Below are 14978 nucleotides of genomic sequence, written 5' to 3' on the forward strand. Positions count from 1 at the left end.
ACGGATTGAACGGAAATAACTAAAAACAAGACACTAGGCCCTCCGGGAATTGAGTTTGAGAACCCCTGATATATGCAATGTAGCCTAACCACGTAGCCAGGCTGGGGACGAGATTAAAAAATAAAATAAAAATATGCAAAGTATTTATTTCTCAAGTAATATACTTTTCTATATGTAACTGTGCACCGCCACCACGAGAGGGCTCTAAAATACCCTATTTTCTACCTGTAGTATTTGAAAACAGATTACTGAACGTCACTTCCGTACACTGACACTGAGTCGTCATACTGACAACCATATCACTAATTTGTGTTAAATATAGCCAGAGAGGATGTAAAATAAAACATGAAACATGTCCAAACAAATAGCGGAGTCATTAATTAACATGTCTTCCGGATTGCCACACAGGAAATACCGAGATATAGCGGTACTTTAATTTCAGATGCCGGGGGGGACCAAACAACCTGCATGACAGATGAAGAAATTACAGATGACACTACAGAAGAGCTGCTCATTAAAAAGACTGTGTAGCGCAAGACTATCTATTTGTCCAATAACATGATGTTTAAATGCATATAACTGAGAATACTGTATGTTTACGTTGTAAATAATTAACTTCATTTAAACCAATTACATTTACAACTCATTATTTATAAACTGTGGGCTAAATTGTAATGTCAAAGCATTATTATTTATGCTGTAAATAAAACACATTTTCAAGCTACTTGGATAGTAACGTTAATTAGAGATTGTGTTTAGTAGCCAGATTGTCTTCAGTAGCCAACGAATAACAGGCCATTACAACCCAGAAACAAATCAGTGAAAATGTTCTCTTGTCTTTTTTTTAGATATTGTTTTCCTATTAAAACACTCATTTCTGCATAGCAATAACTTTATTTGTAATGGTGTCTTTTCTCCACATGCTCTGTCAACTTGTGTATGTTGAATGCAACAGCTTGTAGCTGTCAACGGAAGAAAAACATGTCGTTAGGCACGTGAAGTGTATTCTCAACAGACCGCTGAAATCACAAGAGGCTCTGTCTCTTGGCTGAAGAGACAGCGGTGTATCTCAATGCACCTCAGTTGAAATCTGTGTCTGCTTCCCAGTCAGACCTCCTCTGTGTCGTTCCCGCGGTGACATTACAGGACCGTCTTTGAAACTCAAGAGGCAACACGACATTTTTCGTTCTAAACTTTATTTTTTTCTGTTACGTTTTATTTTAACTTCATGTATTTGTAGGTATAGGTGATAGTGGAAAATGCGCTCTGTGTAGCCATTCTTGAGATTCATTCCATCGGATTAAATAACAACACATTGGAAAATTAGACAAAAAGTTTGTTTAGGATGTGGACCAAGAGGATTTTTTCGTGCTTGGTTGGACTGGTGGCGTTGACGGGTTTTCTCGCAGTAAAAGTAAGAGGAAAAGACCCTCCAGCGCTCGGGGGGAAAACGCTTCTCAAGGTGGATGGAGATCAGACGGCTGCCTCAAATCGAGTGAGGAGAAGAGGAAAACAGGAATCCCTACGAGGGTAAGAATAACAGAATTTGAAGTTGAAAGAAAATATGATACCTGTTACACAAACATAACATGAGCAGAATTGAATGTTAAGTATTCGTCTTTTCATCTGAGATAAATATGCAATATGAGTGGGGAATAATTGAAGAAATCAATTAATAAATCAATTCATATTTTTATTCTAAATAGAGAAAATTACTTTTGTCGCTCTGAGATAACCACCACCCCAAGCATTTCAAATTAAAAAGCTTGCGTGAAATAGATTCCTAAACTAACCATTATTCATTTCCGCAGTTCTTAAATCAAGTATGATTTACAGCAAAATTGTTGTTGTTTCTAACTCCTTCCCTATAGGCCCAATGTGTGTGGATCACGTTTCCACTCCTACTGTTGTCCAGGCTGGAAAACCTTGCCCGGGGGCAACCAGTGTATCGTGCGTAAGTAGCGCAGCAGATGTTGACGATAATAAAGTATCTCTGTGTTGAGTTGGTCTCTAGGAAATATATATATATTTTTTGCATAGGGCTCAGTTGACCATTGACCAATAGGATGTGCTAATTTACTTGTCTCATATAACTGTGATGTTGTGCTTCTGGGTTATTGCATGTGTCTTACACAATAATTTACATATACATAGCAAAAGCCAAAAATGCTAATGCATTGAAAGATTTCAGAATATTGATTCTACGTTTAGGAAAAGCTCTCTATGGAAACAAGACTTCTCCCATGCAATATATGTTCCCGATGTCAGGCCTACATGTTTCTTTAAATACCAATCCTTGCATTATTGGTGTGTCATTATGCCCTAAAGCCATGCTTTGCACTTGTAAATATACCAAATAATTGTTGGATAATAAATTATTTTCAATGTACTAATAAGTAACATGGGATGAGAGCAGAAACATCTCTAACAACAACCAGTAAACTCCTCATCTAACCACATGGGGTGCAGGGTAGCCTAGTGGTTAGAGCGTTGGACTAGTAACCGAAAGGTTGCAAGTTCAAACCCCTGAGCTGACAAGGTGCAAATCTGTCGTTCTGCCCCTGAACAGGCAGTTAACCCACTGTTCCAAGGCCGTCATTGAAAATAAGAATTTGTTCTTAACTGACTTGCCTAGTTAAATAAAGGAAAAATAAAAAAAATCCCTTCCCTGAGACTTCCTCCAGCTCCTCCTCGGGGCTCAGCTTGGCCACCCTTCCCTGAGTCTTCCTCCAGCTCCTCTTGGGGGCTCAGCTTGGCCTCCCTTCCCTGGGACTATCCAGCTCCTCTTGGGGCTCGGCTTGGGCCGGTAACTTGGTCGGTCACAACAGCAAGAGCAAGGTGTTAGATATGCCCAGAACTCTCTTGTAGTGTCCAGGGGGTCATGCCCAGAACTCACCTGTGGTTTCCAGCGGGTCATACCCAGAGTTCTCCTGTGGTGTCCAAGGGGTCATACGCAGAGTTCTCCTGTGGTGTCCAGGGGTCATACCCAGAGTTCTCCTGTGGTGTCCACGGGGTCATACCCAGAGTTCTCCTGTGGTGTCCACGGGGTCATGTTGGAGTCAGTAGCGTGGACCTCCTGACTCCTGAAGGGCTGTTGACTCTGGAGAGGGGCCAGAGGGAAGTATCAGAGTTCAGGCTCTCCCATTATTGACATATCAATGTTAGATGTCAGCTTCAATTATGCTGTATGCTAGTTGTGTGTCTCCTCTGCCAAATACACTGAGTATACGAACATTAGGAAACCCTTCCTAATATTGAGTTACACCCCCCCCCCCTTTGCCCTCAGAACAGCCTAAATTCATTGGTGCATGGACTCTACAAGGTGTCAAAAGCGTTCCACAGGGATGCTGGCCCATGTTGACTCCAGTACATCCTACAGTTGTGTCAAGTTGGCTGGATGTCCTTTGGGTGCTGGACCATTCTAAACTCAGCAAAAAATAGTCTTTCAAAGATAATTCGTAAAAAATCCAAATAACTTCACAGATCTTCATTGTAAAGGATTTAAACACTGTTTCCCATGATTGTTCAATGAACCATAAACAATTAATCAACATGCACCTGTGGAACGGTTGTTAAGACACTAACAGCTTACAGACGGTAGGCAATTTAAGGTCACAGTTGAAAACTTGGGACACTAAAGAGGCCTTTCTACTGACTCTTTAAAACACCAAAAGAAAGATGCCCAGGGTCCCTGCTCATCTGTGTGAATGTGCCTTAGGCATGCTGCAAGGAGGCATGAGGACTGCAGATGTGGCCAGGGCAATAAATTGCAATGTCTGTACTGTGAGAGGCCTAAGACAGCTCTACAGGGAGACAGGACAGACAGCTGATCATCCTCGCAGTGGCAGACCACGTGTAACAATACCTGCACAGGATCGGTACATCCGAACATCACACCTGCGGGACAGGTACAGGATGGCAACAACAACTGCCCGAGTTACACTAGGAATGCACAATCCCTCTATCAGTGCTCAGACTGTCCGCAATAGGCTGAGAGAGGCTGGACTGAGGGCTTGTAGGCCTGTTGTAAGGCAGGTCCTCACCAGACATCACCGACAACAACGTCGCCTATGGGCATAAACCCACAGTCGCTGGACCAGACAGGACTGGCAAAAAGTGTTCTTCACTGATGAGTCGCGGTTTTGTCTCACCAGGGGTGATGGTCGGATTCACGTTTATTGTCGATGGAATGAGCGTTACACCAAGACCTGTACTCTGGAGCGAGATCGATTTGGAGGTGGAGGGTCCGTCATGGTTTGGGGCGGTGTGTCACAGCATCATCGGACTGAGGTTGTTGACATTGCAGGCATTCTCAACGCAGTGCGTTACAGGGAAGACATCCTCCTCCCTCATGTGGTAACCTTCCTGCAGGCTCACCCTGACATGACCCCCCAGCATGACAATGCCACTAGCCATACTGCTCGTTCTGTGCGTGACTGCCTGCAAGACAGGAATGTCAGTGTTCTGTCATGACCAGCAAAGAGCCCGGATCTCAATCCCATTGAGCACGTCTGGGACCTGTTGGATCGGAGGGTGAGAGCAAGAGCCATTCCCCCCAGAAATGTCCGGGAGCTTGCAGGTGCCTTGGTGGAAGAGTGGGGTAACATCTTACAGCAAAAACTGGCAAATCTGGTGCAGTCCATGAGGAGGAGATGCACTGCAGTACTTAATGCAGCTGGTGGCCACATCAGATACTGACTGTTACTTTTGACCCCCCCTTTGTTGAGGGACACATTATTCCATTTCTGTTAGTCACATGTCTGTGAAATGTCTGTGGAACTTGTTCAGTTTATGGCTCAGTTGTTGAATATTGTTATGTTCATACAAATATTTACACGTGTTATGTTTGCTGAAAATAAACGCAGTTGACAGTGAGAGGTTTCTTTTTTTTGCTGAGTTTAGATACACTTGGGAAACTGTTGAGCTTGAAAAACTCAGCAGTGTTGCTGTTCTTGACACAAACTATTGCACCTGGCACCTACCACCATACCCCGTTCAAAGGCACTTAAATCTTTTGTCTTGCCCATTCACCCTCTGAATGGCACACATACACAATCCATGTCTCAAGGCTTAAAAATGGACCAATCCTTCTTTAACCCGTCTCCTCCCCTTCATCTACACGGATTGAAGTGGATTTAGTCAGTGACATCAATAAGGGATCATGACTTTCACCTGGATTCACCTGGTCAGTCTATGTCATGGAAAGAGCAGGTGTTCCTAATGTTTTGTACACTCAGTATATATTCTACTAGAATTTCTTGGGCACACACAGACAACATAGGTGTTATTATTCAACGCTATCGGGGTAAAACAGGATTCTCAAAATCAGACACACAAGTTACTTTCTTGTGACCCTCAGAGGATTCTTTACAATTACTATTGTATATTACAGTTTGAGTTACCACCTCAACCTAAACTTGCACAACAATATTACTCTTGACTACCTAAACCTAAACTGGCACAGCAATGTTACTATAGACTACCTAAACCTAAACTTGCACAACAATGTTACTATAGACTACCTAAACCTAAACTAGCACATCAATGTTACTATAGACTACCTAAACCTAAACTGGCACAGCAATGTTACTATTGACTACCTAAACCTAAACTAGCACATCAATGTTACTATAGACCACCTAAACCTAAACTAGCACATCAATGTTACTATAGACTACCTAAACCTAAACTAGCACAATTCCAATAATGGGTATAATAACTGTAATGCTAGGAAATATGTTAACGAGCCCCTGACACGATTTTGCATAACTAATACATTGGGTTTTGTATGGGTTGTAAACTTCCACATTCCTGTTCTCATTGTACTGCATTGCTTGCAAGGTCTACGTGATATTTTTTTTTTTAAACTTGGTTTGCACTGTATTTAACGAAGGCTAGTACAAGCTCTTAGTCTGGCCCATGTACTGTAGTAGATCACAAATAGGGTCTGACGGACAATATTCATTTACTCTACACTCTTGTGTGCCCTCATCCCCACAGCCATTTGCCGCAACAACTGTGGAGATGGATTTTGCTCACGGCCCAACATGTGCACATGTCCCAGTGGCCAAATTGCACCAACCTGTGGGACAAAGTCCAGTAAGTGTTCCCCCATGCTACATGTCACCTTCCTTATGCTTCCTCTCCAATATAAAACCACCGATGCTTTACGAGAGTGTTTTGTATATGTTTAGTTTATTTCACCTATAATATACTGTCCGATAATGGTTTTACTAGTATTTTTGGACGTTTGAATTTCACCCAAACAAAAAGAGAGCAAATAAACCCGTATTTTAAACATCCTGTTTATTTCGTACAACCCTCCTCTGCTCGCTCACTTCACACGAAAGCTGTGAATGGGATGTTGACCAATATGCCGCGGTCCTGTCCTGTTGCTCCTCTAGCCCAGCAGTGTCACGTCAGGTGTATGAACGGTGGCCTCTGTGCCGAGAACCACTGTCAGTGTCAGAAGGGCTTCTCAGGCTCCTACTGTGGACAACGTGAGTATACACTATGATGTAAATGCAGCCCGTTTACACAGTGTAGTATATACAGTAAGCAACAATTGTGCTAAATGAGCATTGCAAGTGTTCGTTGGCGTTTAGGCTACTTGCATTAAGTCTCTAATGTATAATATATATACTTTTTACTTCCTCTGTATTTTACCCCCTTTTTCTCCCCAATTTCGATATTGTCTCATCGCTTCAAGTCCCAAACGGGCTCGGGACAGGCGAAGGTCGAGTCATGTGTCCTCCGAAACATGACCCGCCACACCGCGCCTCTGAATCCAGCTGCACCAATTAGTGAGAGAGAGGAAACACTGTTCAACTGACGACTGAAGTCAGCATGCAGGCCCCCGGCCCGCCACAAGGAGTCGCTAGAGCGCGATGGGCCAAGTAAAGCCGACCTGGCCAAATCCTCCCCTAACCCGGACGCGCTGGGCTAATTGCTCGCCGCCCTATGGGACTCCCAATCACGGCCGATTGTGACACAGTCTGGGATCAGACCTGGGTCTGTAGGGACCCCTCAAGCACTGCGATGCAATGCCTTATATCGCTGCGCCACTCGGGAGGCTCACCTACATTTTTTACCATTAACTTATAGGCGGGAAGCCCTGTATAGACTCCATGGGAGATCTAAGGGCTTCCCCCAAGTTCATCACTGTATAGACTGTAGAACATGTTAACAAACTGCAGCAAAAACAGTTGGCATGGATAAATTAGATGTATTTTTACATATATACTATTACTATCAAACAATGGTATGGTTATGGAGGATAATACATGTCTTAAGGACTTCACATTTACATGTCCCTACAGATCCTCAAAACCTCCTAAAATCCACGGTATATGGTTAGTACACGTGAGTTTAATCCTCGACAAGCCATGGGCCAATGCATTCACATATAGTTCAGATCCAGGATATATAGTTGAGATCCAGGATATATAGTTGAGATCCAGGATATATAGTTGAGATCCAGGATATATAGTTGAGATCCAGGACATATAGTTCAGATCCAGGATATATAGTTGAGATCCAGGATATATAGTTGAGATCCAGGATATATAGTTGAGATCCAGGATATATAGTTGAGATCCAGGATATATAGTTCAGATCCAGGATATATAGTTCAGATCCAGGATATATAGTTGAGATCCAGGATATATAGTTGAGATCCAGGATATATAGTTGAGATCCAGGATATATAGTTGAGATCCAGGATATATAGTTGAGATCCAGGATATATAGTTGAGATCCAGGATATATAGTTGAGATCCAGGATATATAGTTGAGATCCAGGATATATAGTTGAGATCCAGGATATATAGTTGAGATCCAGGATATATAGTTGAGATCCAGGATATATAGTTGAGATCCAGGATATATAGTTGAGATCCAGGATATATAGTTCAGATCCAGGATATATAGTTCAGATCCAGGATATATAGTTGAGATCCAGGATATATAGTTGAGATCCAGGATATATAGTTCAGATCCAGGATATATAGTTGAGATCCAGGATATATAGTTGAGATCCAGGATATATAGTTGAGATCCAGGATATATAGTTGAGATCCAGGATATATAGTTGAGATCCAGGATATATAGTTGAGATCCAGGATATATAGTTGAGATCCAGGATATATAGTTGAGATCCAGGATATATAGTTGAGATCCAGGATATATAGTTGAGATCCAGGATATATAGTTGAGATCCAGGATATATAGTTGAGATCCAGGATATATAGTTGAGATCCAGGATATATAGTTGAGATCCAGGATATATAGTTCAGATCCAGGATATATAGTTGAGATCCAGGATATATAGTTCAGATCCAGGATATATAGTTCAGATCCAGGATATATAGTTCAGATCCAGGATATATAGTTCAGATCCAGGATATATAGTTGAGATCCAGGATATATAGTTGAGATCCAGGATATATAGTTCAGATCCAGGATATATAGTTCAGATCCAGGATATATAGTTCAGATCCAGGATATATAGTTGAGATCCAGGATATATAGTTCAGATCCAGGATATATAGTTGAGATCCAGGATATATAGTTGAGATCCAGGATATATAGTTGAGATCCAGGATATATAGTTGAGATCCAGGATATATAGTTCAGATCCAGGATATATAGTTGAGATCCAGGATATATAGTTCAGATCCAGGATATATAGTTGAGATCCAGGATATATAGTTCAGATCCAGGATATATAGTTGAGATCCAGGATATATAGTTGAGATCCAGGATATATAGTTCAGATCCAGGATATATAGTTCAGATCCAGGATATATAGTTCAGATCCAGGATATATAGTTCAGATCCAGGATATATAGTTGAGATCCAGGATATATAGTTCAGATCCAGGATATATAGTACAGCTCCAGTGTGGATTGACATTGAAAGGGCCTGAAAGGTTCTTGTCCTGCCATGAAGCAGGGCCCCCGTAACCGGGGAGTAACCGGGGCGTAACCAGGGCATTTAGCCGCCATTAGGGCTCCAGTCCCTCGCAGGGTGAACAGAGGGTTAGAGGGCCGACATGGCTCACATTTGACCCCGAAGCAGCTGTCGTCACCTGGAAGGCTTATAATCCAGCGAATTCTGGGCTTTGCTCGAGTGGATGTGTAAATCACAGAATAGGTAGCAGCATGATGGAGTGGTAGGAGGAGAGGAGGGAAAGAGGGGTAGTGGTAGATAGAAAGAGAGAGGTAAGGGATAGAGGGATGGAGGGATCGAGGTCGGTAGAAAGAGAGAGGTAAGGGATAGAGGGGTAGAGGTAGATAGAGGTAGATAAAGGGATAGAGGGATAGAGGTAGAGAGAGAGAGGTAGAGAGGTAGAGAGAGGTAGATAGAGGTAGATAGAGGGATAGAGGTAGATAGAGGGATAGAGGTAGAGAGAGGTAGATAGAGGGATAGAGGTAGAGAGAGGTAGATAGAGGGATAGAGGTAGAGAGAGGTAGATAGAGGGATAGAGGTAGAGAGAGGTAGAGAGAGGTAGAGAGAGGTAGAGAGAGGTAGATAGAAGGATAGAGGTAGATAGAGGTAGAGAGAGGTAGATAGAGGGATAGAGGTAGATAGGTAGATAGAGGGATAGAGGTAGATAGAGGGATAGAGGGATAGAGGTAGAGAGAGGTAGATAGAGGGATAGAGGTAGATAGGTAGATAGAGGGATAGAGGTAGATAGGTAGATAGAGGGATAGAGGTAGATAGGTAGATAGAGGGATAGAGGTAGATAGAGGGATAGAGGTAGAGAGAGGGATAGAGGTAGATAGAGGTAAATAGAGGGCTATAGGTAGATAGAGGGATAGAGGTGGATAGAGGTATATAGAGGGATAGAGGTAGATAGAGGTAGAGAGAGGTAAGGTATAGAGTGTTAGAGGGATAGAGGTAGATAGGTAGATAGAGGGATAGAGGTAGATAGGTAGATAGAGGGATAGAGGTAGATAGAGGTAGAGAGAGGTAGAGAGAGGTAGATAGAAGGATAGAGGTAGAGAGAGGTAGATAGAGGGATAGAGGTGGATAGGTAGATAGAGGTAGAGATAGGTAGATAGAAGGATAGAGGTAGAGAGGTAGATAGAGGGATAGAGGTAGATAGGTAGATAGAGGGATAGAGGTAGATAGAGGTAGAGAGAGGTAGATAGAGGGATAGAGGTAGATAGGTAGATAGAGGGATAGAGGTAGATAGAGGGATAGAGGTAGATAGGTAGATAGAGGGATAGAGGTAGATAGGTAGATAGAGGGATAGAGGTAGATAGAGGGATAGAGGTAGAGAGAGGGCTAGAGGTAGATAGAGGTAAATAGAGGGATAGAGGTAGATAGAGGGATAGAGGTGGATAGAGGTATATAGAGGGATAGAGGTAGATAGAGGTAGAGAGAGGTAAGGTATAGAGTGTTAGAGGGATAGAGGTAGATAGGTAGATAGAGGGATAGAGGTAGATAGGTAGATAGAGGGATAGAGGTAGATAGAGGTAGAGAGAGGTAGATAGAAGGATAGAGGTAGATAGAGGTAGAGAGAGTAGATAGGTAGATAGAGGGATAGATAGATAGGTAGATAGAGGGGATAGAGGTAGATAGGTAGATAGAAGGAGATAGAGGTAGATAGAGGGAGGGATAGAGGTAGATAGAGGTAGATAGAGGGATAGAGGTAGAGAGGGTAGATAGAGGGATAGAGGTAGATAGGTAGATAGAAGGATAGAGGTAGAGAGGTAGGTAGATAGAGGGATAGAGGTAGATAGGTAGATAGGGGATAGAGGTAGATAGAGGATAGAGGTAGATAGGGGATAGATAGATAGGTAGATAGAGGGATAGAGATAGGTAGATAGAGGGATAGAGGTAGATAGATAGGGGATAGAGGTAGATAGAGGGATAGAGGTAGAGGTAGATAGAGGTAAATAGAGGGATAGAGGTAGATAGAGGGATAGAGGTGGATAGAGGTATATAGAGGGATAGAGGTAGATAGAGGTAGAGAGAGGTAAGGTATAGAGTGTTAGAGGGATAGAGGTAGATAGGTAGATAGAGGGATAGAGGTAGATAGGTAGATAGAGGGATAGAGGTAGATAGAGGTAGAGAGAGGTAGATAGAAGGATAGAGGTAGATAGAGGTAGAGAGAGGTAGATAGAGGGATAGAGGTAGATAGGTAGATAGAGGGATAGATGTAGAGAGAGGGATAGAGGTAGATAGAGGGATAGAGGTAGATAGAGGGATAGAGGTGGATAGAGGTAGGTAGAGGGATAGAGGTAGATAGAGGGATAGAGGTAAAGAGAGGAAAAGGTATAGAGGGATTTAGGTAGATAGAGGGATAGAGGTAGATAGAGTGGTAGAGGTAGATAGAGGTAAAGTATAGAGGTAAGGTATAGAGGGATAGAGGTAGATAGAGGGATAGAGGTAGATAGAGGTAAGGTATAGAGGGATAGAGGTAGATAGAGGTAAGGTATAGAGGTAGATAGAGGTAAGGTATAGAGGGATAGAGGTAAGGTATAGAGGTAGATAGAGGTAAGGTATAGAGGGATAGAGGTAAGGTATAGAGGGATAGAGGTAGATAGAGGTAGATAGAGGTAAGGTATAGAGGGATAGAGGTAGATATATGTAAGGTATAGAGGGATAGAGGTAGATAGAGGTAAGGTATAGAGGGATAGAGGTAGATAGAGGTAGATAGAGGTAAGGTATAGAGGGATAGAGGTAGATAGAGGTAAGGTATAGAGGGATAGAGGTAGATAGAGGTAAGGTATAGAGGGATATAGGTATAGAGGTAGATAGAGGTAGATAGGGGTAAGGTATAGAGGGATAGAGGTAGATAGAGGTAAGGTATAGAGGGATAGAGGTAGATAGAGGTAAGGTATAGAGGGATATAGGTATAGAGGTAGATAGAGGTAGATAGGGGTAAGGTATAGAGGGATAGAGGTAGATAGAGGTAAGGTATAGAGGGATAGAGGTAGATAGAGGTAATTAGAGGTAAGGTATAGAGGGATAGAGGTAGATAGAGGTAGATAGGGGTAAGGTATAGAGGGATAGAGGTAGACAGAGGAACGGGATAGAGGAATAGAGGTAGATAGAGGTAGATAGGGGTAAGGTATAGAGGGATAGAGGTAGATAGAGGTAGATAGGGGTAAGGTATAGAGGGATAGAGGTAGATAGAGGTAAGGTATAGAGGGATAGAGGTAGATAGAGGTAGATAGGGGTAAGGTATAGAGGGATAGAGGTAGATAGAGGTAAGGGATAGAGGAATAGAGGTAGATAGAGGTAGATAGGGGTAAGGTATAGAGGGATAGAGGTAGATAGGACTTGGCAGAGGGTTGCATGTTGACCTAGCCTAGCTCTGCTGGGAGACTTCTAGAAAGTGTTGAGAGGGTGGGGGGAGAAAACTCTCAGAATGTGCGGGCTAATGTTTGACTTTCGTCTTCAAAGCGGAGGCCCCCTTGGCACCGCACACAGCGAGTTTGGGTAGATGGGTGGCGGGGGAGGGGGGTGTCGTTGCCTGGTTTCTGTTAAAACAACTCACACAGTCGTGGCGTAAACGAAGGAAGCAGAGGGAATATGCCGCAAGCCGTTTGACAGCTTGAAGTCCTCTCTCTACACCTTGGCTGGCTCACGTCTTTCTTGCTTAAGTCTTCTGGCTAACCGAGATTTGGATATTTTTTTGAAAATTCCATTGAATCTAATGAGTGCCTCTACACTGATTAACCTTCACTGGCAATAGACAATTAGGAAGACACACCTCCCCCAAAACCCCATTTCTCAAAGTGCCAACATAAATAACCTGGCATCTGTTCCAAAGGGAAAATAGAGAGACAATTGGAAACCAGGGGAATTTGACCCACTTCTGTAATCATGGCTTCACAAAGACCATGGAAAAATAAGGCCCTCAGATGTGCAGTTGGGCGTGTGTGTGTGTGTGTGTGTGTGTGTGTGTGTGTGTGTGTGTGTGTGTGTGTGTGACTAACTGAAACTGTGTGTGTGTGTGTGTCTCTGTTTCAGCTGTCTGTGATAGTAAGAGCTAGATGTGCAGTTGTGTGTGTGTGTGTGTGTGTATGTGTGTGTGTATGTGTGTGTGTGTGTGCGTGTGTGTGCATACATGCATACATATGTGTGTGTGACTAACTGAAACTGTGTGTGTGTGTGTGTCTCTGTTTCAGCTGTCTGTGATAGTAAGAGCTAGATGTGCAGTTGTGTGTGTGTGTGTGTGTGTGTGTGTATGTGTGTGTGTGTGTGCGTGTGTGTGCATACATGCATACATATGTGTGTGTGACTAACTGAAACTGTGTGTGTGTGTGTGTGTCTCTGTTTCAGCCGTCTGTGATAGTAAGAGCTAGATGTGCCGTTGTGTGTGTGTGTGTGTGTGTGTGTGTGTGTGTGTGTGTGTGTGTGTGTGTGTGTGTGTGTGTGTGTGTGTGTGCATACATATGTGTGTGTGTGACTAACTGAAGCTGTGTGTGTGTGTCTCTGTTTCAGCCGTCTGTGATAGTATGTGCCAAAACGGCGGGCGCTGCATTGGACCCAACCGGTGCGCCTGTGTCTACGGGTTCACTGGGCCCCAGTGTGAGAGAGGTAAGAGCCCAAGCCTATGGAAACCCGGTGCGCCTGTGTCTACGGGTTCACTGGGCCCCAGTGTGAGAGAGGTAAGAGCCCAAGCCTATGGAAACTCTTGGTCACTCACTTATTTATTTATTTTTTTATTTTTATTTTTTTGGGGTGGAGGAGAGAGGTGTCGCCTGGCAAGTCTCACTTCTACCGAAAGGGTTCTAGGGCTGTACCCATTGGAGAACCCTTTTCGCTTCCAGGTAAAATCCTTTTTGGTTCCAGGTAGAACCCTTTTGGGTTCCATGTAAAACCCTCTGTGGAAAGGGTTCTACCTGGAACCAAAAAGGGGTTATTTAAAGGGTTCCCAAATGAGGACAGCTGAAAAACCCTTTTACGTAGATTCTAGATAGCACTTTTTTTTAAAGTGTCCTCCCTGTCTCTATCTATCTCTATCTATTTCTACCTCTCTCTATCGGTCTATCTATATCTCTCTCTACCTTTATCTCTCTATCTCTCTATCTATCTCTACCTCTCTCTATCGGTCTCTCTCTCTCTCTCTCTCTCTCTACCTCTATCTATATCAATCTCTATCTCTCTTCCTCTCTCTCTCTCTCTCTCTTTCTCCCCCTCTCCCTCTCCCTCTCTCCCCCCTCTCTCTCTCCTCTCTCTCTCTCTCTCTCTCTCTTTATCTCTCTCTCCCCCCTCCTCTCTCCCCCTCTCCCTCTCTCTCTATTTCTTTCTCTCTCATTATGTCATGTTTTTTCATGAATGCAAGCACGCCATTAGTCCGTTATCTTAAACCTCAACAAAAGAGAAGTGTCAACAGGACACAGTTGCGGACACTAAGAAGCGAGGTCACTTCCCCACGATAGGTATTGAGTGTCTTCTAGTGACCACGTTACACAAGCAGAAACCTGTACGGCAGCACAGGGTTAAAAAAACTCACTTTTTGAGTCTGCACCTGTTTGCACGAACAACCTTTTCCCTCCCGGGCATGAATGTTTATATGAATAAGGTGAGATGTTACCAGACATGTCATTACCCACATTGACCCACCTTTTACCTCTTCTGGACTTCTGGCTCTTCTTTTTTCCACCTTTGTTCTGGTCTAACCGTTTTGGCAGTAACCCCTCAGGCCTTACTGGTGCTGTGGTGGCCGTGCTGTAGGGTGAAGTTGCCCCCCCCTCCTACACACTAATCTAGGGTTAGTTTTGCATTTCCCCCACTAATCAAATCAAATCAAATTTATTTACATAGCCCTTCTTACATCAGCTGATAACTCAAAGTGCTGTACAGAAACCCAGCCTAAAACCCCAAAATAGCAAGCAATGCAGGTGTAGAAGCACGGTGGCTAGGAAAAACTCCCTAGAAAGGCCAAAACCTAGGAAGAAACCTAGAGAGGAACCAGGCTATAAGGGGTGGGGGACGGGAACCTGATCCCAGATCTG

General features: G+C 43.3%; 1 protein-coding gene across 1 annotated transcript in view; it reads left to right on the forward strand.

Moving 5' to 3' along the window:
- The first annotated feature begins 1079 nt into the window (after window positions 1-1079).
- The window catches only part of LOC135517073 (fibrillin-2-like), a 36912-nt gene continuing 23013 nt past the window's right edge, over window positions 1080-14978 (forward strand). Inside the window, exons 1-5 of the mRNA XM_064941095.1 lie at window positions 1080-1530; window positions 1872-1954; window positions 6001-6099; window positions 6405-6500; window positions 13462-13628. Coding sequence (XP_064797167.1) covers window positions 1346-1530; window positions 1872-1954; window positions 6001-6099; window positions 6405-6500; window positions 13462-13628 — 630 coding nt within the window. The 5' untranslated portion in view covers window positions 1080-1345. The remainder of the gene's footprint in view (window positions 1531-1871; window positions 1955-6000; window positions 6100-6404; window positions 6501-13461; window positions 13629-14978) is intronic.

Source organism: Oncorhynchus masou, chromosome 28 (genome assembly GCF_036934945.1).
Source record: "Oncorhynchus masou masou isolate Uvic2021 chromosome 28, UVic_Omas_1.1, whole genome shotgun sequence".
Taxonomy (NCBI): domain Eukaryota; kingdom Metazoa; phylum Chordata; class Actinopteri; order Salmoniformes; family Salmonidae; genus Oncorhynchus; species Oncorhynchus masou.